Here is a 23,214-nt window from a genome sequence, read left to right on the forward strand (position 1 = left end):
AGGATTCTCATCACATACTTTTACATCAATCTCAGTTTGGATGAGCTGTTGTAATACAAAAAGTAATATACTAGTTGTGATTCAGCACTGTTCGTTCTATCTCAACAAAACAGAAGGCTCATATAGAACAAAAACTGGGATCCTACTTGTAGAAGCCCTTTCTTGGCAGTTTTGAACACATTCTCAAGCTGAGTAAGAGTACAAGAGAAAGATATCCACACGTCCTGCAAAATTTCAAAATCAATTGTATGCATCCCATTTCTAACACACAAGTTCTGTCATGTTATTTACACTGAGATGTGGCACACAGCCCTAGCAATCCACCTGGAGCTCTTTGCTGTGAAAGCATTAATAACCAACTTTAAAAAGTAGGAAACCAGGAAAGCACATTACTTTCTATTGCTCAACACAAGTATAGTAATAAAGTAGAAAGTTATCCAAGCTAGAAACGAAAATATTTTTAAGCTTGTTTCCCATCACAGACCTGAAAGCCATTTGCTTTTCACTTGTTATTATCTACTGGCTGCCGACTGCAAAGCCATCTCTCTTCTTTTTCTAACATCTGCTTGACACTTGACAAAGGCAAGTTTTACTGTTTTGAAGCAGTGTCTACAACAACCCAAGCTGGCGCTACAAAACCCAGTGCATTGGATTGTTAAAGCAGCCAGATGGATAATAACCTGCATTATTTTCCAATATATCAGCTCCAAAAATACATAAAACCCACAAGGTCTGTAATGAGCACCCAGTGCACTGTTTCTCAGATTTGAGATACCTGTTGTCAAAGTACAGTAGACCATTACCTCAGCATTTATGCACTCTGAGATTTCTGAGTAGAATAACCATTTCCTTTTGGTTTCCACCACTCCTGACACGAGCATTTGAGTTGTAATAAACAAACTTAGGCTTCTATTTTAACTTTCATAAATAGACCAAAGAAGCTAGTCGCTCATTTACTAAATTACATAAAAGTTCCAAGAATGACTAAATGGGAACAGATCTGAAAAAGAAAGCTTCACTGTGGAGCTGCACAATATCTTTCAAGCTCTAGTCTCCACAAGGCTAAGCCCAGAGTAAAATCCCGAGCCTTTCTTTTCACTATTATATGAAATAAATACTTTTAAAGAACAACTACATTCTGTTTGATAATACCAACACCATGTAAAGGCTTCAGGACTGCTTCTGTCAATCCAGAAATACCGGCTCTACAGCAGATGCTCTGAATTGTTTGCGGCTATGGAAATGGAAGGGCCAAGCCAGCCAGCCCAGATAGTTCCTCCTGGGTATGGAAGGAAACACCAGCATGCCACTTGGATGACAGCCCAGCCAGCTCCAGCAGGGAAGGACATAGGCAGAATAAACCAACCGCCCACAATCTTTTTCCAGTTTTCTCCTACTTTCTCCAATTAGGTTTTATTGCACATTGAGCAGGTGGCTGGGATAGACCTAATGACAACACCATTAGCACTCTGCTCAGGCAGAAGGCTTACAACTACCTTGAGTAACCTCCAGTATTCATTTGAGAAGTTCTGGGAAGTATTTAAGGTGGAAGAAAAGCAGCTAGAGACCTCCAAAGCACAGGGGACCTGCCAGCTATTACAAACAAGCCCAAACCACAATCACTTCTCATACCACCTGAGGATAGTTTGCACCATGCTGAGCTGATGCCCTTTCTGCCCATAAAAGGAACTTCCCCAGTGCTCAGAAACTGGACTGGCCAATAGTAAATCACTGCCCACACAGCACAGAGAAGCAACAAAGGAAAACCTGCAGTTCAAAACCTATCCAGATCATAAAAACATGGAAGAACATCAGCTAAGGATAGCGTGCTTTGATTCTGCTGCAGATAATAAAGCAACATCAGTGCTGTTCCCATGCAACACCAAGTAAGCCATTTTTCTACAGGAAAATGAAAGGAAAACGCACTAAATTGAGTAATGAACAGCTCTCACATCCTGAAATATCTACTAAGCTTTGTTCTTCCAGACCAGGAAGAGTTCCCTGAGGACCTTCAGCAGGGAGGCACACTCTGCAACCAAACAGAATTTCTTTCCAAACAGTGCTAATCTTTGAGTTAAAGACATAACAGTTCCATTCAACACAGAAAATGGAAAGGGATCACTGACCTACATAAGAGAGGCTAATGCAACAACAAAAAAAATTGCAGTTACATGTGGGATGCAGATGAAAATGGAAAACAAAGTTGAAATGGAATTTTCTTGTTTTCCAAACCCTTCAAAAATCTCTGCTCCCAACTGAATTCCCAACAGTTTCATCCAAAGGTCCTCCCACTCCAGACTTTCCAGCTCTGCAGACAAAAAAGTCTTTGGAAGAACTCCAAAACCTGCATTAGTTGCTTTCATTTTAAAATGAAACGAGACCATGTTGCCTCTTCACTGTCAATATGCAAGCACAGGCTTCAAGTAGCCCAGGTAAGTAGTCAAGTGACAGGAGATCTGTAGGAGATTATTTACACAAGCTGTTTAACAGGGCAGAGTTCTGGACAAAGAAGCACAAAGCTACGTTTGCCAAAGCAGTGAAAGTGTGAACTGAAATCTTTTAACGTAGAGCACATCTGATGGACTGACTCCATTCAGCAAGATTTATTATTGACCCCTTTGAGGCTGGAGTACTTTAGAACAAGATGGGCCCAAGCCAAGAACAGAAAGGAACTCTTTTTTTAAGCAAAGATGCGCAATTTCCACTTTTTCAGTGGCATGTCATTTTTTTTTAATTACACCTTCAAAACGTTTCCACAAAACCTTTCAGACATGTAGATACACTCACAAACTAAAGAATATGGACTAGAGCAAGCCTAAAGTAGTTCCTGTACCAAGGCTACCTGCTGCCTTTACATAAAAAGAGCTCCAAGCTCCTAGCTGAAGCTTGCTACGTTAACAATAGCTTTAAGGACAGCTTCCTCACAGCATTCAGAAACTGCCTAATAAGATTAAGATAACAGAATCACAGAATTGCAGGAGTAGGAAGGGACCTCTAGAGATCAAGTCCAACCTCTCTGCAAAGCAGGCTGCACAGGTAGGCATCCAGGCGGGTCTTGAGTATCTCCAGAGAAGGAGAATCCACAACCACCCCTGGTCCAGTGAGAATTAATTAACCTAGGATATTAACACTGCTCATCTTTCTACCTAGGGACCCTCTGCTAATATGCAAAACCTCCACTTGCCTTCAGCCACTCAACCCAACTGTCAGTTTCATTACTTATCTGCTGTAAATCCAAATTTCCCGATCCAATACTTAAAACTACACTCCATCATTTCATAGCACTCTGAGCTGGTCCTCTTCCCCACTCTGAGGGTCTGTGGTGTAGTTAAGCTCAGAAAACAAACCATGCCTGACAGCACTGGTCTTCACAGAAGACTAAGATACACTTGGCACTGGCTATAAATTCCCTTCTTAGGGGTATTGTGAATCAGTTGATCACTGCTTTTAAGAGCACTTAAGTTTGACTTCATTAGCTAAATGCATGCCAAGCAAGTTCCTTAAAGCTCTCATGACAGTTATCAACAATATTCTCCAAAGGCATTTGTTTTTAGTTGTGTCACTAGAGTAAATTAAGACTTATTCCAGTTTTACTCTAAAACATCAATTAGAATCATAGAATCCCTAAGAGTTGGAAGGGACATTAGAAGTCACCTGGTCCAACTCCCCTGCAATGAAGAAGGACATGCAGAGCTAAACCAGGTTGTCCAGAGCCTGATCCAGCCTTGCCTTGAAAGTCTCCCAGGACTGGGCATCCACCAGCTCTCTATGCAACCTGTTCAAGTGCCTCACCAATTCAGTACTTAGTCTGTGCAAGGCAAACGGTACAAAGTCCAGCATTTCATTTGGATCTAAACATCCCTACCTCACCAACATTTAAGATTCCATCACAGAACTAGAGATGCTAGAATTCAGTCTACTCCTCACTTGCTCACTTAAACCTGAATACCAACACAGAGCTAATTAGTATCCATCCAAGAGAATCACATGGCATTTGCACTCAAGGAAAAACCAAAGGGAAAAAAAGGAGAAAAGTATTGAGGAAATATGGAATTGTGTTCCGCAGGCAGCTTTGTATGTACCTTTTCCTTCCCCCCAGGAAGAACCAATAGATGTGGATTAAGCAATCTAATTCACATGCATTTTTTCCAAAACTACACAGTATAACATAGAAATATATTCCCATGTAAGTGACAGACCTGTTATATTTGAGGTTATTTACACTAGCAAGGCAAGAACGTAAACATTATAAAAGTTAACCAAGAATTCTGTTTGCAGATATAATACCTTAAAATGCTGAATTTTAAGTTCTTGCTCACCGTGCATTTGTTACCCATTCATGTCTTGCACTTAGTAGAGGAGAAAAAACCATGAACATGCATTGATGCACAAACATACTGAAATAACTGTCGCTATTGTTTTGAGAATGGAGCAGTGCTCGAGAGATGTTGGAACAAAGGCAATCTTAAAAAGGAGTGGAAACAAACAAAACAGCCTGCCATTGTGGCAGTAAGCACCAATAAGGGCAACGAAGATGAAAGCTCTGGAGTAGCTTAGATGGCAAAGATGATGAAACAGAGCAGCATGGCTAGAAGCATAGACTTCCAGGCATGAAATGGGTTAATTGCACACCAAAAACAAAGTCACCTTTAGTTCTGCAGCAGACCAGACACTCAAAATGATGAGCTTGATAAAACTGGACAGAGCACAAAAATCCAACTGCTACATTTAAGACACAGATTACCAGCATCCACCACAAAAAACAAGCCAAACCAGAACTGCACTCAGAAGAAAATTAAACACGAGGTACACAAGGTCAGTGTAAACATGTTCTTTAATATCACTGAAGATAAGTTTGCATCATATTTAGCAATCCAGGTCCTAGGTTAGTTTCAAATAAATAATCATTTTGACTAAATGTTTACATATAAAGGGAGCTCTCAAAGCAGCAGTGCACAGTTTAGAATTCCTCCCTGCTAACACATCCCCCCAACAAGAGAATGTACAGTAGGTAGTGCACACTGGAAAAACAATCCTAACAGAGCACACCTGACATCAACAGACCACTAAACATGATGTTGAAAAAGGGGGATTAGAAGTGAGTGATGGCATGCACTGCCCTTCCAAGCACCACTATTTTCCACAGTCTTTACCATCATAAGAACAGTAAAAAGCCTGGGAATGCAACTCATCTTTTTGTTTCTAAAATCCACTCTCATCTTAAGCAGTGCTCTGGTATAGGAAATTTATTCCTCAAACTGACATTGCAGCACAAAGTTCTCCTTCTCCTGACTGGCCTCTCCACTCAGGGAAACTGATCTGATTTAGGTAGCTGATTTTTTTTTTAAAGTCCTTTCCATAACTGCAGAAGTAATTCAGAAAAGTAAGCTTAAAGGCAGGTGAGAGCTGTTCGTAGCAGATCCAGGTTCTCTGTACTGGAAAGAACCACACCATGACAGGCTTTGAGAAGGTATATGGTTTCCAAGCAAAATACCTAGTGTCCTATGTGTACTGCAAAATAAAGCCTTCAGAAATAAAACATTTATTCCTCAAAGCAAACCTTTGCCTTTCCTTAAAAGGCTCCAATCATTCTGCCATAAAAATACGCCCAATGTGAAATCTCAATCAAAACAAGAAAGACTCAAACTACTGAGACCAACACGGAAAAAAAATAGACCAACCATAAGAAAATTGTCAAAGACATCCAAAAAAGTTACTGTAAGTTGCTTTGTTACTGTTTCATCAAAACATTCTCTACAGATGCAGGTAGAGCAGTCTGTCACTTAGCACTTTAGATGAACATCTCCTGACCTGCACTAAGCACTGCAGTGCTCACCACAGAAGGATGTAACCACGTAACACCAACCCCCTAATACCACTAACCTGTCTCATTACTCAATGTTTTCTTCACTTTTGATACACCTGAAAAAAGGTTCTGCATCTCTTGGCTACAAGTCAGTAAAAATAAAAAACCTACTGTGTAATACTGCTGTGTACCTACTAAACAAGTTAAAGGATTGTTTCAATTGCTAGCTTGGCTTTGGCAAAACAAACTAGGATAACATACACTGTATACTTTACACGTTTGAAAGGGGATGCTGCAACATTGAACAAATTCAAAATAGGTCTTAGATTTCTAGAACTGTCAGTACACAGGATTCCCAAATCGCGCTAAAGAAGCAGGTTCATCAATTTTCAAGGAAAGCCACATAGTCAGTCAATCTGGCCAGCTGCTGCTCATTTGGAATTGGTGGAACTGGAGCAGGTTCTAGAAAAATAAAACAAACATTGCATTAATGAAACTAAGAAAGGAAATCAACCATCCATCACAGCAGCAAGGAAAGCTTAAACATGAGACACTGACAGTGCACATACCTAAGTTTGCTCTCTTAACTACACAGCTTTAGCTGACAGATTACTTTTCTGTCATCTGCAACATCAAGTTGTCCAAGAGTTACTAACAGCAAAGGTAACAAGTGCCAGTTTTCAGCATGCTTCCAGAAAATGTGTTGCATATACTGGAATCCATGAATATGAGGATTGACAGTATCTCCACTTGACTCCTGGAGCTCTTCAGCAGCTCCTTTCAAGTTGTCATTCTGACCATAATAAATCTACTGGGTTATATGACAACCACTGCCCAGGTTGTGGAAAAAGGCAGTGTATGTACCTGTATAAATGCTAGCTTAGCAGAGTAAGGATAGATTGGAAGACAAGTGGTTAATACCCACTAAGGTAAGTCAAGGGGTTAAAAACAACTGAAAAACTGAAAGATAAGAAAATGCAATGTAATTTTCCTTCTTAAAAGTTAACAGGCAAAATTCAAGATGGAGCTAAAAGGAACACATTGCTTAGGTCTACAAATGCATATTAAGACAAGACTGGCAAGCAAAAGGATGATTTTGAGAAGCGAGAATAGCCCTTCAAATTGGCTTGAAATTAAATCTCTAATTTCGACACTCCCAGCAAACATTTTGGGCACTGCTTAAAATGTAGCTTGATACACAATAGGACGAGAAGACAAACATGTAAGTAGCCCAATTATATTCATTTGTAAGGGATGGACGTAATGCTCTAGGATTCAAGTCATATTTTGTGGTGCTGATGAAACTCTTTATATTAATCATGCAAGTAAACTGTACACAAACAGGAAATACCTGATGAAGGAATAAATCTGTTAAAGGAAGCTTCCAGTACACCTATAGAAAAATACAACAGAAGTTAGCCCGCTGCACTGATTTTAAGCAATCCATAAACACCAAGCTAAAACTGCATTTAAAAAGGTAATTAAAATAATTAAAATTAGGCTTATTCAGGCCAAGGTTTCACTTCAGAGTTAAAATGCACAATACTCAACATCCAGCAAACAACACACGCAGCTTCAAAACAGACGACTGCCTCTTTTTGCCCCAGCAGTTGTTTCTGCAACCCATTTTTGGAAGAAGTAGCAGGTGTAAGCAGCTCTTAAAGCAGCTTATTTCACAAGCAACTCAAGGAAAAAGGAACTGGTCAAAGGTATATAAAAAAAAAAAGCTCAGGACTTGGGCTGGTTGTGCTTCCCCAGAGAAGACAGTTCCAGCACCTTGCCTGACACAAGTTTAATAAGATGTTCTGGGCTCTGAACACCTAAGAATTCTGCACATACAGAAGATTCTTCCCTCCTCCTTAGCTTCATAGATATTAGCTACCTGCCAATTTGACTCTTATTTCCAGAGCTGTACCATACAGCTCAATAGAAGACATCTCTGCCTTCACAGCATGATGTTCATCATTCTTTCAGATACAAAACAGCCTTAGATACAACCTTAGGGAAAAAGTATTTTTGCACAAATGCCAATCCTGTTATTAACAGCACGAGAGTTGAAAAGCAAAGGAAATTATACCAACAACCTCAGGTCCTCAGAACAAAGATCTACTAAATCTCTGCCTGAAGTTCAGCTTCTCCCAACAAAAAGTTCCCAGGTTCGAAAATGGTATATTTTTTGCTCATCTTTATTAAATTAACACATGTCATTTGAGGTCATCCAACTTATGTTCCACCGAGTCAGAGCCAACAGCAGAGGAGGAGAAGGAGAAACTGTAGCATATCCTGTCTGCTTTTGTTTAAAAATGTTAATTGGAGGATTTAGTTTAACCCAGACTGCTTGTAACCTTAAACTAAACTCACTAATTTGTACTTCCTACACTTGATAAACATGCCATGTTTCACAGCTGCAGAAGTCCACACAAAATATGTAAAAGAATATCATGCAAAATTTTAATTACAAACTAGCATCCAATTATTAGAAAATGAGAAATTCAATGTCTAGTGAAATAACAGCTCCACCTACCTGGCTTTTTAGGCATTACCATACGGGTGGAGAAGTCTGCTTGCCAGCCCTGTTCTAATACACCTGGAAAGACATGTTTTTGTATTTGTAAGAACAAACCTTCTACAACTGCCACAAACAAAACAGATGCACCCTAAGATCACTATAACAGCACCTCAGTGCCCTGCTACAAACCCAGGACATTTCTTATGGGCATTCAGACATTTAGTTCAGCAAACAAGCTCTTAAAATAACAGCACGTGAGCCTTCTCACCTTTTTGTTCACTGGTGAATTGCTTAAACACTGCCACACACAGAAGAGGAAAATAACAGTGGTAAAGCATTTATCCCAAACTCCTATTTGCTAAGCAATTTACCACTATTACTGCCTCACCAATTTTCTTTATGATAATTTCTGAGTTTGTATGCATGTTGCTATTTACCACCACCTACAGCTCTGACCACGTGCAGAAATCTCAAGGAACTGATACAGGGTACCTTTCACAGCTTCTTCTACAGGGAGCCCAACAAAGGCTGCGAAATCATCTGCGACTATTGAGGTATATGCCTGAGAAACCAGTCCAAAAGCTCGCCTCCTAGTTGCATCTAGAAAGAGAAAAATGCTGTAAACTCCACAGCTAGGAAATCTGACATCATGCTTTCAATTCAAACAGCACAAAACCCATTTGGATAACCACTAAAACCTCCAAGTTCTCCTTCCCAACAATTTATTCAAGTCTCAAGTGTCCCAGATAGAGACAACAGCTTGCTTATGCCATGAGAAAATCCCTCAGGGATAGCATCTCATCTCCAAATGCAGTTTGGGCACGACCATTCGCGGGCAAACTGCAGTTTGGGAAAGTCAGCTTTGGATGGTATTCACCACTAGAAATAAACTTGCCTCAAATTGTTCAAAACCATAGAATCATTTTTGAAAAATCATTAAAAAATAGCAATTAGTCACAACTATTCATGCCTTCTTTCCCCCCAGCAGGTCTGCTTTGATAGCAAAGCATCTGCAAAGCAGTCGTGCCTAAAACCACAGAAAGCTGCTCATTGCAAAATATTTCAGAAGTTTCTTAGCAGTCTGCAGTGCCCTCTAGTAGCAAGTCTGGTTATGTGCACGTTAATATTACACAGACTATACATGCTTTTGTTTAAAGCCACCTTTAAAAGAAACTTTTATAAGCATCACAAGGTTCTGAAATGCCAAACCAAACTGCCAACACTCTTGGTTAAATGAGTTTGACCAAGATGTGTATCTAACAGTCCACTGTGCTATCACAGAATCAAACAAACTGCATTTGAAATTCCAAGAAGAGCATACAACAACATGCAGTTATAATCAAAAGCTTTCTGTAGTGAGCTTCTCTCTTATACTTAATACCTAAAATCCTCTAAGTAAAACAAAATCTTGGCACCTTTCTTGACCAGATTGGATTATAGCAACTCCAAATAGTCACTTGCCAAAAGCATCCACAGATAACATCAGGTTATGTGCTAGCAGGAGCTCAGTTTGTACCTCTGAGTGCTTCCATGATGGGTTGAACAGTCTCAGACCACTGATGTGCACTGATTGTTGTATAGATTCCTGGGAAGTCTCTTTGCCAGATTCTTTGTCCTACCGACCAAACTGCACCAAGCTCAGCATTTGCCTGTTGTGACAAAAAACAGTTAATCCAGAGCTGCCTATCCTCTACAATGAGGGTTCTGTACAAACTCATTCCTACCATCTTCCCTTCCCCACCGCAAGCAGATATCAATACACGTACTGATGAAGAGAAGAGCACTGGGAATTCTTGTTTTAATAACTACCATTGCTGCTAATTCCTGACCCACCCTTCTGCCAAAGATTACCACCCACACGAGCAAAGTCTGCTCACAGCAGCTGTATCAATTCAGGCTGGCAAAGCAGCTAAAACCACAGAGGATAGTTTGTATTCAGACTGCCGACTGGAGTTGCCAGAGGACAAGCACAGCTTATTTTCTCCTCAAAGAGATGCTTCCTTCTTTAATGTAGGCTTTACAGAATGCAGATGTTGTTTGCATCGTGAAAACAACTTAGCTTGAAAGTCTTGAATGTGGATCACATTTAAAATGGTACCATGCTCACTACAACTGCTTTCCCACTGATGGTTTTGAGGGCTGCTCCTACTGTGTTGCACATTGGTCAACAGGTTCAGAATGAACAGCAATCTACCAGAAGAATAACCAAACACCGGTGTGGGTAATAGAGTAGTATCTTTGATTTATGTAGCTAAAGCCTCAAAATGCATCTTGGATCCAAAGGAAGTGCAAAATGAAGTGTCTTCAGAGAGTTAAATTTGATGGTACAACTAACATCAAGTTATAATTCACTGCATAAGTTATTCTGCATCTTCTTATAGAGTACAACTGCCCAGAATCAGATCTTTAGACCAGAATCACTGCTTTCCTCCAGCTGACTACTCTTTGTTGTGAGGCTTTCTAATAAAAACTCTAGGTTTAGAGAACTCTATGTCATGAGATTACTTGAGAAGGACAAGAAGCAATAGTCAGATTAGCAACTTGAAGATCTTTGGAAGACTAGCATGCCACCTGCTGGTCGTTTGTTCATGGCACAGAACCAAGCCCGAGGCCACTTAAACAGAAACATCACAGAGGAAAAAAAAGTCATTGTTTTCAAGCTAACATGAAATTGCTTTAGTATCACCTGGAATTTTATGAAGTACTTACAGATTTGATAGCAGGAGGGATTCTTTTCCAAAGGTACCGTGCATTGTTCCTAAAGAAAGTTTAAAAGACTTCTCAGTGCTTTTCCTGAACACCTCCCCCCACCAGTCTATGTGTATTTATATGTACTTATAAATACATACACATACTAATGTACTGATATATTGTAAAACAAAAGCTTAAGAGCACGAGCTAAAAATGAAACACTAATATTATTTGTTAATAGTACAAGTTCTGTTAATGGCATGGTTTTATAATACCAGATCAAAATTCATTTGAATTAACCTACTCCGCAACCTCGGGACAGGATGGAATTCACCCTGGGAGAATCATAGAACAGCTTAGATTGCAAGGGGCCTTTCAAGATCATCTAGTTCCAACCTGGAAAAGAAGGGCTCGTCCGGGATTTGAACCCGGGACCTCTCGCACCCTAAGCGAGAATCATACCCCTAGACCAACGAGCCGACAGGCTGCAAGTATAGCAGTGTCATGTACTGTGCCTAATGAACACCACTTCAATAAGCTTTGGAGTGGAAAGAGTCAAATTGTTACTTTTAATATTCCACCAGGCTACATTTAAAGGACTGTGGTTTTATTCAGGGGGATCGAGATACAGATTCAGCTTGTTCAAACTATTAACACTCCTCACAATTTAATACAGAAAGCTTTAAGTTATCACAGCATGACTTCAGACACAAGCAGCAGCTTCCAGTCTTACTGAAAACAAATGCAGCCTTAAAAAGCTGCAAGTCAAAACATTGAAACATTCAATACTTTCCAAAGGAGCCAGATCCAGAAGCAACTTTCAAAACTCAACTTGTTTCCCTGTGATCAGGGAGAGCAGGGAAATGCCAACATAGAACTCCTCCTGAGTAAAGGTGGAAAGTTTTAATTTGGTTGTTGTTTGGATGTTCTTTTTTTAATCTTAATTGTTTATTTTAAGATGACAGCATTTACTTCACATTGTTTCATATTGTTATCACAGACTGACTGTTAATCTAGTAACTCCATATCAATCTGGGTCAGGCTAATAGTAACAAATCCGATATCTGAGGTTAAAGATTAATAAGAGCCACTTACATGTCATTATACAACAGGTATAAAGCTAGAAGTTGGCCATAAACAAGAGGTGTTGCGATTCCTCCAGGAGCCTAAAGAACAAGTGCAAATCACTGGGTTACGTATTTTAAAAGCAGCTGAGTAAAACAGAGCATTTGAAGGGAGTCTTTTGTATCAGGCAATGGCTGCAGACAAGTCATTGGAGGTTTATATGCTTCGTTTACAACAGAAGTTATCACAACACTATTAATACAGCTGTACCTTTATGACAAATAACTTGCATATGCCAGAAGTTTCACTTATAATGCTTACTTTTTTTTTTGCCATAAGAAAAATCACATACTTCAATACCCCAACATCCTAGCTCTAGCTCACAGAAGCAGCAACCAACTTCGTGCTTTCTCAGAACCACCTCTTCTAGTCAATAATGTCATCTCCTCGTCATCTATCTTGAGCTCAGCTTCAGCTCCATTCAGGGAACACCACACCAGAAAGTTTCTTTGCTCATTTGAGCCTCTTAAAAATCCCAGCCAAGCTCTGACACTAACCACACTTCAGCAGACCTCATAAACGATATGAGTGAGAAAAGAACTGTAATGAATTCATAAAACCTTGAACGTCTACCGTCATTAAAAAGATTGATAAGTAAAGATTGACAAATAGCTAAAAAGCTTATTGGAAAAGGGCAAGGCAGAAAGGACTCCGAGAAAGCCAATTACACAGCCATTTCATTTACTTACACCTGCAACTCACAGGTTGACCAAAGCCAAAAGGAGATGATCAACTGAGTCATGAAGGAGGCACCATCTCCAGCTATTCTGACACCATTCCCAGGGATTGTTACCCACCTACAGATACAACAGTCTCTGCAGGTGTTGCAGCAGGGAAGCAAGGAAGGGATGCCAAACTCCGGGATGCAGAAGCAAAGCCCCAAACCTCCTGGGCTCCATTCCTGACACCCAGAAGGCAGCCCACAGGTCAAAGCAGGCTCAAACCAGCTGCCCAGGCCAGACAACAACCACTGCTCTGAAGGCTATTAAATTCAAATGAAAAGATAATGGCATATATAGAAATAAGCTGTAAATGAATTGACATTTCCCAGTGGGAATCCATTTAGTAAAGCAACTTAACACACTGTCTGAGGAGCAGCACCACTTCATTACCCTAACTATCCCTCTCCTCACGCTTCCTTAATTAACACCTGCACTGTAAGTGCTGTCCAGGTGCTCCTTCGAGGATCTGCTCAGCTATACAGCTTCCAACTAAAACACACAACTCTTCCACGTAGTACAAGGGTACACTTCTTCACTATACATGTGCACTCATCACCTGAGGACTGCCCCTATTTCCAGCACAGCAGCTCCTCCACAACTTCATAATGCTCCTCCACTGAATTAGGGGCATACTAAGAAGCTGCAGCACCATGGCAGAAGCATAAGGATGCACCTGGGCTCAGCAGAGAAACAAGAAATTGAAACTGAAGATTGTTTTTTTGTTTCCAAGTGAGGCTCAGCATCGCAGAACTATTAGCCGTGCCTCTTTCCATTTAAGGATTATTCTTTCCCCTTTAAAACTCTGCTGCTCATCAACAGCAAGCTGAAAAACATTAAGTTCCACAAGCACAAACACTGACTACATCAACTCTCTCTTTTCAGTTGTTAAGATAACAGAATCTAAACTCAGAATCACTAAAGAGTATGCAAAAGGGGGGAAAAAAATCAGATTTGTTTTTTCTTTCAAATCACTACAGTAGGATGCACAAGCTTCATGTTTAGAAAAGTGCCACAAACTTCACAAGACGCCTCCTGAGAGCTTTGTGGATATCACCAAAGAATGGGTATTAGCATCACCATAGCAGCATCTGCATTTACCACAGGATTTTGGTATTACGTTTATTAACAGTACTATGAGATATTTGGGTTGCTGCAACACAGCCATTGGAGAAGGGGCAAGAAGGTGGAAACTGTTCACGTTTATTGGGGTTATGACGATTTGTGTGTGGGGAACTCCTTTTGTTGATCTAAGCTCATGAGCACCGAGCGATGAATGCTGATCCATGTCGGCCTTAATGATAGGCCAGCGCTGCACACAATCAGATTCGGGGATTCTTCACACACCCAAACTTAGAACAGCACACAGGAAGTTCCCAACGCAGACCCGCTATCCGAAGCCTCACAAACCCACATGCAGCTCTCCCAGCCCAGCTCGCCGCCCGTCTCCTTCCAACACCTCCCCTTCCTCAATCACACGGCACACGCACACAACCGGACCTCCCTCGCTTTTCCCCGCCAGTTCCGAGGCGCTTTCCGCCACCACACGCGGGCAGCTCGAACCCCAGCCCCGCAGCGGCCCCCCGCACCTCCAGCTCCTGAGTCTCGCACTGCTCCAGCAGCTTCCTGAAGCCGAAACCGCCCTCCGCCATCACCGCCACCGGCATCCTCCCGCGGCCACAACTGCCTCCCCTCAGGCGGCGGCCGCGCCTCGGCGTCACTTCCGTCTCAGACATGGCGCACTTCCGCCCTCGAGAGCGCAAGCCGCCCCTCTCTCTCTAACTCTCCTATGCTCTGGAGGACTTGGGGGGGGCGGGGAAAAAAGCTCGGGGGCGGGGCGAGGGCAGCGCGGTGCTGATTCGGGGCTGGGGGAGGGTTGGCCTTTTCCTCTTATTTCCCTGCGTCTGGGTGCAGATGAGTGGCCGGGTTCCATTCTCACGCATTGCCTATGGGGTGATGTGTAAGAGGAATTACAAGTGGAATGTATAGCATGCTACAGCCCATAGATCTGTGTGTAGGATATAGTATTCACGTGCGTATCTCAATACCTATCTTCAGGTGTATCTATTTACCTCCTCCATCTCCATACGTATCTTCATATGCATCTCTCTATATACTTTCTCCATATCTGCACACATATAGGAGATACACATATATATATATGTATAAACAAGATGTAGGATACGTATATCCAGAGTATATCCATTCAAAAGTGGCAAAAATGGGGTGTCTCTCCCTATATATCCTCTAAGTGTATCCTATTGATGATATACAGATGCATACTTGCAAGAGAGGTAACACCATAACAATCCACCAGGATAAACGTGAAGTAGAGCAGCTTTGTTCAGATAGATGCCAATGCAGATTTAGCTGTGTGCCCACAAAAGGTCACCCTGGGTCCCACTGGCCGTGCTGGGCTTGGGCAATGCCGCGGCTCCTGTATGCTGCCGGACGATGCTCTTGCATTAGGAAAAACAGACAAAATTGAGTGGTGAGAGCTTTCCGCGAGAGGGCACCAGCTGCAAGGGAAATGCATAAAACCTGGGGAGGCAGGAAGGTGCTTTTGCTGTTCAGTTCATCTCCTGACCACCTCCAAGTGCCCAGCTGTCCACAGCATGCCAGAATCTCGTTCTGTTTTGGGGCAGCCAGGCACCTTTATATAAATATATATAATAAATACATACATTATTTTTTACAGTCTTTCATTAAGCTTCTGGGACAAGGGAGAAGGTGTTGCTTTTCAGTGCTGTTAGCTGAGCTTCCCAAAACCACCAGAACCACAGATTCCGTGCAAGCAGTATAGCTAGAAATGCCCCTTTCTTCTCCATTTCTTGTTTTATTTCCGCCCTCTTTCTCTCTGCTTTTCACCCTCCTCTTTACCACCTCTCCCATACCCTGCAGCCATGCTGGGACAGCTTCCACCCAGTGAAGAACAGCCTCTGGAAGTGAAATATTTCATGGAAAAATACAAATCCAGCCCAAACCTGCCCTGTTGCAGACCTGCAATGCTGCTTCTCTCTCCGCTCCAGCTTTTCAATAGCTGCACAAGGATGTGATAGCATTTCTGGGAAGGAAACGTGCAAGAGGGGAATGTGATTTTTTTTGCATCTTTTACATTTCTCACATCACCTCTTCTTGTCTGGGCTGAACAACCCTCAGCCACTCCTCACATGCATTGCCTCTGGAGAGCACACACACCCCAATCTCATCTCCATCTCAGCTCCAGCAGGATCCATCTATAAATCCCAGCTCCCACAGGCTGGTGTCCCCTCCCATGTCAACTGATGGCCTGGTGGGCACCAACTCGTATCTCCAGACAGTGACCGAGATGGGTCAGCCCAATGGTAGTCACAGACTCATCTGCTTTTTTGGGGAGCTTCTCTTTGATTCAAGCACTAAAAATCTGGCCCCTGGCAAATCTGGACAGGTTAAATTAATGGGAAATCTCTTTGGCTTGAAAGGATCGTGGTTCTGCTCTTGGCCCGTGGGATTGGAAAGCACTTTAAGACTTGGCTGCCAGCTGTTGCAGAAGTATAAAGTATATTTAATGTGATTTTTATTCAGCTCCTTATGGCAACGACGGCACGAAAATCTCAGAAACTCATTTACACCCACTATGAATCTTAATGCAGGGGTGGAAATGGGTTCGAGTTCTGCAGTACTGAGCATCCAAAGGAGCTATAGGTTGTTTTCAAAGGAGGCTCAGGCCATTTCCAAGAGCGATTGCTGGGGGTGTTGTGGCAGCTCTGTTTTTCCCCTGCTGCTTTCGTGTGCTGTCTGGGATCTGAAGGCACGCACTGCAATGCTGATGACTAAAGGTTTCCCTTTCTCATCTTGTTCAAAAGCTTTTCAGGGGAACAAAAGAATGGTGATGGGAAAAATAAGATGTAGCACAGCGATACGGAACAATAGGGAAGTTGATTTAATGTGAAAGTTAAAGAAAATGATGGTAAAGGGTCAAGTTGAACTTCTCCACACCCTTCCCCATCTCCTCAGTACCCTGATTTATATTAGCTGTGTCTGACCCGAATGAGGGCTGTGCCTAAATACATTATTTCCTTCCATGACATCAAAGCCTGCTTGATGCTACCCGCTGCCATCAAAGAGGACAAACACCTTGTTTTTATGAGCTGTGCGGGGCGGAGAGGAAGCAGTGAGTGGCTGATGTGCCCGGAGGAGGCCATTTCCTACACCCAGCCCTTTTCCGAGTGCTTACAGCCTGCAACCACTTTACCCTCTTGTAATATTGCAGCCAACCCAAACAGCTCAGGTCTGCTTTGGGAATGCCCTGACACAAAGATGCTGAGTCCGCTGCTCTGGCATTGGGGCAGAGCATCCAAGAATATCCCCAAGACTGGGAACACTGCTAAGAAATTCTTTTTCCCAATCATTAAACCCAACGTTGTTTCATTTTCACAGGGCACTGTGAATTTAAGGTGCTGCTTTGCATCACATGGCGCTTTGTAGACAGGTGTTTACAGCAGTGTGCAGGCATGGCATCATAATCAAAGGAACGTGCCTAAACCAGAGATGCTGGGCAGCAGTGGGGGGACAAAAAGGAGATCCCACCCTATTCTTCCCACTATTCTCAAGTATGGACGAGGAAAAAGTGGAGTGATTGCTTCTGCCAGCAGCTCTGCAGGCACAGGCTGCCCTTTCTTAACCTGCAAAGGGAAAAGGAGACCCTGTGTGTACTTAACCTAAACTTTGTTTTTATGACTCTCGAGGCATGTCTATGCATTTTCCTGTTTTTGCTTTGTTCCACGGGATCCTCAGCCAAGTTTCTGTCCCCTTCCAAATAACCCTGGCTCCTGAGCCAGCAATTCTTGCTCTCTACATACTTCAGTCCTCTACGGTGAAGACATTCGGTATCTTTGAACAGCATAACATCTCTTCTCTCCACCATCCACCACTCAACTCACTTGCTTAGAAATACCCCAGGTTTTGAGGAAAGGAAAAGAGGAAATCCCTGGTCCAGCAGAGGGGGTTTGAGGGGAGAGACAGGAGGATCTCCAGTGCAAAAGGGGAAATCTGGGGGGATGCAGGGGGATTCCTTGCCCGGCACAAAGTGTTTGAGTGATGGAGTGGGGCACTCGACTCCTGCAAACGATCCCTGTGCAGGAGCCCCCCAGCAGTGCCTCTCCTACCCTTATCAGCAAGATGGGATGCATGGGGCACCCCAGGGGTGCTGCTGGCACTTGGAGCTCGGGGAGCTCCTCAGTGCCTCTGTTGACAACCTGGCTTGTGCTTGGCCAGCCTCTAAACAGCTCAGGCTCTGCCTAAAGCAACCCCACATCATCATCTGTGTGAGGTGGGACAAGCATCCTGTACCAGCAAGGGAGATGCTCTGCTATGAACCTCCCTGCCGGGTTCAGCATCCCACATCCCAACAGGAGCGTGATGCATTGCCATGCCTCCCAGGGCACGCTTTTAAAACCATTAATCTCCTGTTAAAAACACCTGTTCCCCCTACGAACCCAGTGGGATGGCAGGAGAGCATTTTGGAGAGCGTAATAAAAGACACGATTAGAAAGGCAGGCTTTCATCTGCGGGAGGTAAGGAGTTCAGGCAGCTGTGCCAAAACCTCTCACGCAGTCACTTCTCCTACAGCAGCATCCTAACAAAGAGGATCTTGTGTCCACGATGCCTTGTTACAGCCCCTTCCCAAGCCCCGGCCACCTGTCCATGATGTTCAAGGTTCCTTGCCCATAACATCCAACAGAATCAGATTTCACGGCCCCAACGCTTGTGACCAGCTCCTGGGCTTTCCTCTCTGTGACCCAAAGCCTGTGCTGCAATGGCCTCTTTGTGTGTTGTGGCTCAGGCTGCCAACAGCTGGTTCACATCCAGATGTGGCCCCACATATGTGGCTGAGGATTTACTCATGGAGTGGGGACCCTCCAGAGCATCCCTTCAGACCTGCCTATGTGGGCCCGCAAATGGAAACGTGGTGCTCATTTGCTCTTTGGATTCTGAGGATCAGCTCAGAGCTGCATCTTGTTGGCAGGATCCACCAGCCAGAAGTGGCACTATGACTCCCAGAAGCTGCGGACATCACTGTATCTAGCCCTGGGGACTTGTGGGTGTTGAAGTAGCACGAGTGCAATGCTGACATCCCGCTGCAGCTTGCTGTCTGTTTTCATTGCCAGCATTTCCCCTTTCTGAGCATTTGCACCATATTCACTTGAAAAGCTCAGCAGATGAGAAGCCAACGAAGCAGGATTCCAACCACAGTCAGCAAATGCCTTGTGCTGCATGCAGGTGCATCTCCACCTTGCTAATGCAGCTGTGTTCAGTCTGGAACACAGTGCTCAGTGTGCAGGACACACTGTGCTCAGTCTGGAAGCAGACCCTCTGGCCAGCAAACACAGAGGCTTTTATCTTGTGTTTAGAAGTGGTTAACCGTTGTGGTTTTAAACCTCCTTGCTGGGTTTGGTATATGCACGTAGCAAGGGGACACTCTCAGGTCATTACAACCAGGGGTGCAAGCACAGGAGCAGGTAAGGGGAAAGCTCAAACCTGAACTACACCAGACCAGAAGTCCAAACAGGACTGGTGCTGACCTTGCCTTCCAACTGGGCCACTTTGAGATCCACATGTAATACAAAGACATCTCAACCATTATCTATGCTGTCACAGCACAGGAAAAGTTTCATCTCAACAAGACACCTGCATCATTTAAACCTGGAAGAGCTGATGCACTGAAGACTGCACTGCATGGGAAGCTTTCACCTTGGCAGGAGCACAGAAAGCAAACCAACAGGTCCTTTCCATCCTGAATTTCTCTGAGTCTTTGTAGGCAGGACTGCGGGGGAAGCACTTTGTGAAACAAGAACAGGAAAAATTAGCTCTTCTGGTCTTTTGCCACATACTTTCCATAAATGCTGGAACAAGGCGGGTCTGAAAAGGAAGTGAGATGGATACAAAGCAAGAGGAAAAAAGCTCAGTGACAGAAATCTACCTCCACCAGACATGCCACATAATAAATATTTCACAGGGTAGGCTTTTCATCCAAGTCTCTGTGACGGAGAAGTCTTGTCCTACCTCTGCATCCATCACTTCCTCTGCCAGGATGAGAGGATGTCCCCAGCACTCCCCTTCCATCCCACGCAGGACATCTTCCTGGCTCCCCAGGAAACAGCAGGTAAAAGCAAGAGTCCTGCAGAGCCTCTTCCTGCAGTCTTTTTGCCAAATAGTGCGCCTGGGACCTCTCAACATGAAACAGAGTTTGCTTCTCCTAGCAGAAGTTTTTCATTAGAGAGGTTTGGGTTTTATGACAAGCTTCATACATTCCTACAGATATTTTGTGACTTGGTGATTTCACATAAAATGAAGCTTTCTAAGAAAAGAAAAGACAGAGGAGAGCAAATGGAGAAGGCAGTACCAAAGAGCAGACAGGCGTGCATAGGTTGGATAGTAACGCTCTGCGATGGGGTTTGGGCACCAGGAGCCACAGATACAACAAGGATGCTCCCACAGCATTCATATAGGGACTAAGCATTGTCAGAAGAGGTGCACGAGGCAAAAAGGGAGTAAGGTTACATATAGGTCTATGTAAGGGTGGGCTTCCCATTACTAGACACACATGAATCCACTGGTACTGTGGGACATCCAACAGGAGCAGCTTGCAGCAAGCTGGCATGGGGTAGAGAGATGCAGCCACCATAATCACGTTGCAAATTTGCCTCCTTGTTGGGAAGGATAAGGCTGGACATAGCCAGCTGGAAAAGATCCTTGAAGTGCTGAGTACAGGCTTGCCAGGCAATTAGCATTGCTATTGTCCACACTGGTTTACTCCTCTCACTGTGGGTTTTGTGTCTTCTTAATCATATCTTGATTGGCCTGATGGGAGGATGGGTCTGCAGGATTTGGGGAGTGCTGACGTGGGGTCTGTGCTCTGCTGGAAGTGACTGGTTTGATATCACTAATGGGGCAGTGGTGTGGGGAGATGGGCTTCTAGCATGGGCTGGGACTTCAAATCTAAAAGGAGCCTAGTAATCAATAAAGGGAAGTTGGTTAAAAGACTGGAACAACAGCATTCAGCATTAAAACAATTCCCAGAGCCATGCACACTCCATAAACGTGTGAGTTTATGACAACAACAGCAGCAAGAGTGCAACTCATAACATTGCCCTTTCCTCAAACGGGTTCCAGACTGACAATAAATGAGATCCCTAAGTTCTGCTTTTAGTTCTGCCTGTGAGCCAGAACAAAGCATTGCACAACCCCAGCAGAAAAGGCTGGGCCTCAAGGGCACCCCAATGCCAACGTCCTTGGAAAACCAGCAAGCTCCATCCTGGCACTCATGTTGGAAAAGGTGACCCATCCCAGCCCCAGAGGGGAGAGCAGAGCAATGAAAGCCTCGCTTCATCTGCCAGACATCTCAAGCAGAATTACCTTCTGATGAAAGCATCTCTGCTGACATTTTTTTTTGTCTTCCGGAAAGCAATGAGAGCGGAAAAATATCCATTCAAAATGAAACAGAAAGTTGCTCCTTTTCACCTCCTTTGTCTTCTGTGGAAGAGTTCAGTGAAGTTTCCTTTGCAAAATATTTTTCTTGCCCTTGCAGTTGTTTCAGCTCTCCCGGCTGCTCTGATTACTTACCACCTCCAGAGTTCCTGTGACATTTATTTAATGATCCCAAACAGCCCACAAGTGAAAGCTGAATGAAAAGAAAGCGTAACATTAGCAAATTATTACCAAATCATTTCCACCTTCTTTGAACGCCAGTCTGACTGTGATTTTTTTTCTCCATATTAGCCTAGTTAGTCAGTTTTACCACACTGGTACATACTAGCTTGGCACTATCACGCCTGTCAAACCTTGGCCCATTTGCCAAACTAGATGATCACTGTGGTCCTTTGCAACCCAGGCCATTCTATGATTCCATGATCTGTCCCACTCAGAGGGCTGGGATGTGAGCTGGGGGGCACACAGCAGCAGCGCTGTTCAGGATGGGACCCTGCTGGAGCCCTCCTCAGGAAGGTATTTTGGTATGGACCCAGCAGCTCCACAGTTCTCTGGCTGCTGGTGCAGCTATTTAATTTAAGCCACAAAGCTATTTATTCTGTCAGAACACTGCGCTTTTATTAGCCATTTATTTACAGTATGTGGCATTCCCCGCGTGCACGACCTGCTCACGAGCACAGAAGGAGGCTATTTATTTTGGAGTCTTGTCTAATTTACACTAACTGTGGATCAGGGACCCATAAAAAGGCTGGCAAGCAAAGCAGAGCCAGGCTGTGGGCTCTGGCTACATGGCCACGACAAGGCACCATTCATCACTCACCCATAAACACGCTGAGATGGCCGTGGCCTGGGAGCAGATCTGGCCAAGGTGGGTCTGTTTTTTAATGCTTGCTGCACAAATAGGTGTGTGTTGGCTGCCTTGGGTTGCTCCATGTGCATGAAAGTGCCATTGCTACAGCAGGGAGCTTTTACAAGCCGCACGTCACTGCAGCCAGCCTCCTTGCTTTGTCCATGAAGACACAACTCCAAGTGCCCAAGGCAATTTAGAGCTCAGTTTCCATCTACTGAAAGTACAGAAGGGGGAGAGGCGCAGCCACGTTTCAACCTACGAGAGCAAAAAATAAAGAACGTGATGATTAGGAACTGTTCTACAGCATTTCCTTCTGCAGCACCCCAAAGCATTCTCAGGGAACCCTGCAGTGCCAAACTTCTGAGCAGAGCGACAAATAATCACTGTTTAGCAGCTTTTTGTAATCCACCCAATGGTTTTTAAATAAACTGGATGGAAAATAATGGAGATTTCAGGCCCTGGAACCCATTACTCTTGCATGCCAAGAGCAATGCCACTAAGTGCAACAAGGACCCTGAAGTTAATGAAATTCCTGCCTGAGCAAACTTCTGTCATGCTGTTCAGTAAAATGACTTTGTGCATCATAAAAGCAACATCACTCAAACTGTTAAAATGCCCTCTGTGTAACGTAAGGCGAAGGCACAGGAGGAATGTATTTGTTAAATTACATATAACCGGTCATATATATTTAAAATATATCTTTATTAGGTTACTGGAGGTTGTTGAGTTTAAAGCACGATGGTGGATTGATCAACTGCTGTGCCAGTGAAACAAGTCTCCCGTTTGAATAGAAGGCTGAAAAATTTTAACTGATTTCCATACAGAACAGCAATCCATCACCCCACCACGCCTGGAAAGGTTCCATTTCTAGAGCAGCTTTCTGTGAAAGTGCTTCATTGACAGTCAAATGAATAAATAGCTCAACCACTTCAAAGTCCCCAAAGGAGCATTTGTTTGAAGAAGGCATTTTTGACAACAGCATCCACCCTGTTTCCAGAATTCCTCATAATCCTCCACACTGACTGAAGCTCTGTTTTGCATGAGA

General features: G+C 43.5%; 1 protein-coding gene, 1 long non-coding RNA gene and 1 other non-coding gene across 9 annotated transcripts in view; all 3 read right to left on the reverse strand.

Moving 5' to 3' along the window:
• Nucleotides 1–4,816: 4,816 nt before the first annotated feature.
• COPS8 (COP9 signalosome subunit 8) lies at nucleotides 4,817–14,627 on the reverse strand. The gene is made up of 8 exons (XM_048954150.1): nucleotides 14,440–14,627; nucleotides 12,102–12,172; nucleotides 11,025–11,073; nucleotides 9,832–9,964; nucleotides 8,808–8,915; nucleotides 8,331–8,393; nucleotides 7,158–7,199; nucleotides 4,817–6,268 (listed from the first exon to the last, which is right to left on the reverse strand). Exons 1-8 carry the CDS (start codon nucleotides 14,584–14,586, stop codon nucleotides 6,189–6,191), a joined length of 693 nt encoding a protein of 230 aa, XP_048810107.1. The 5' UTR covers nucleotides 14,587–14,627; the 3' UTR covers nucleotides 4,817–6,188.
• TRNAP-AGG (transfer RNA proline (anticodon AGG)) lies at nucleotides 11,414–11,485 on the reverse strand. The gene has a single exon. It is a non-coding gene; the product is annotated as a tRNA-Pro (tRNA).
• A 3,239-nt stretch (nucleotides 14,628–17,866) lies between the features above and the next one.
• Nucleotides 17,867–23,214, reverse strand: part of LOC125697235 (uncharacterized) — a 46,280-nt gene continuing 40,932 nt past the window's right edge. For 6 of the 7 annotated variants that reach the window (XR_007378734.1, XR_007378738.1, XR_007378735.1 and 3 more), the window contains 2 exons: nucleotides 22,140–22,424; nucleotides 17,867–21,512 (listed from right to left, as the gene is read on the reverse strand). This is a non-coding gene — a long non-coding RNA (uncharacterized LOC125697235). The remainder of the gene's footprint in view (nucleotides 21,513–22,139; nucleotides 22,425–23,214) is intronic. The other variant, XR_007378739.1, reaches the window with a different exon arrangement.

Source organism: Lagopus muta, chromosome 8 (assembly GCF_023343835.1).
Source record: "Lagopus muta isolate bLagMut1 chromosome 8, bLagMut1 primary, whole genome shotgun sequence".
Taxonomy (NCBI): Eukaryota; Metazoa; Chordata; class Aves; order Galliformes; family Phasianidae; genus Lagopus; species Lagopus muta.

Bases quoted from the DNA above. Each gene is read 5' to 3' on its own strand.
- COPS8 (XM_048954150.1), bottom strand. From the start codon at position 14,586: ATGTCTGAGACGGAAGTGACGCCGAGGCGCGGCCGCCGCCTGAGGGGA. The intron at 12,173-14,439 runs GTGCGGGGGGCC...CTTGTTCTTTAG, and splicing joins GCGAGACTCAGGAGCTGGAG to GCTCCTGGAGGAATCGCAAC. The intron at 8,394-8,807 runs GTACCCTGTATC...ATGTCTTTCCAG, and splicing joins TGTAGAAGAAGCTGTGAAAG to GTGTATTAGAACAGGGCTGG.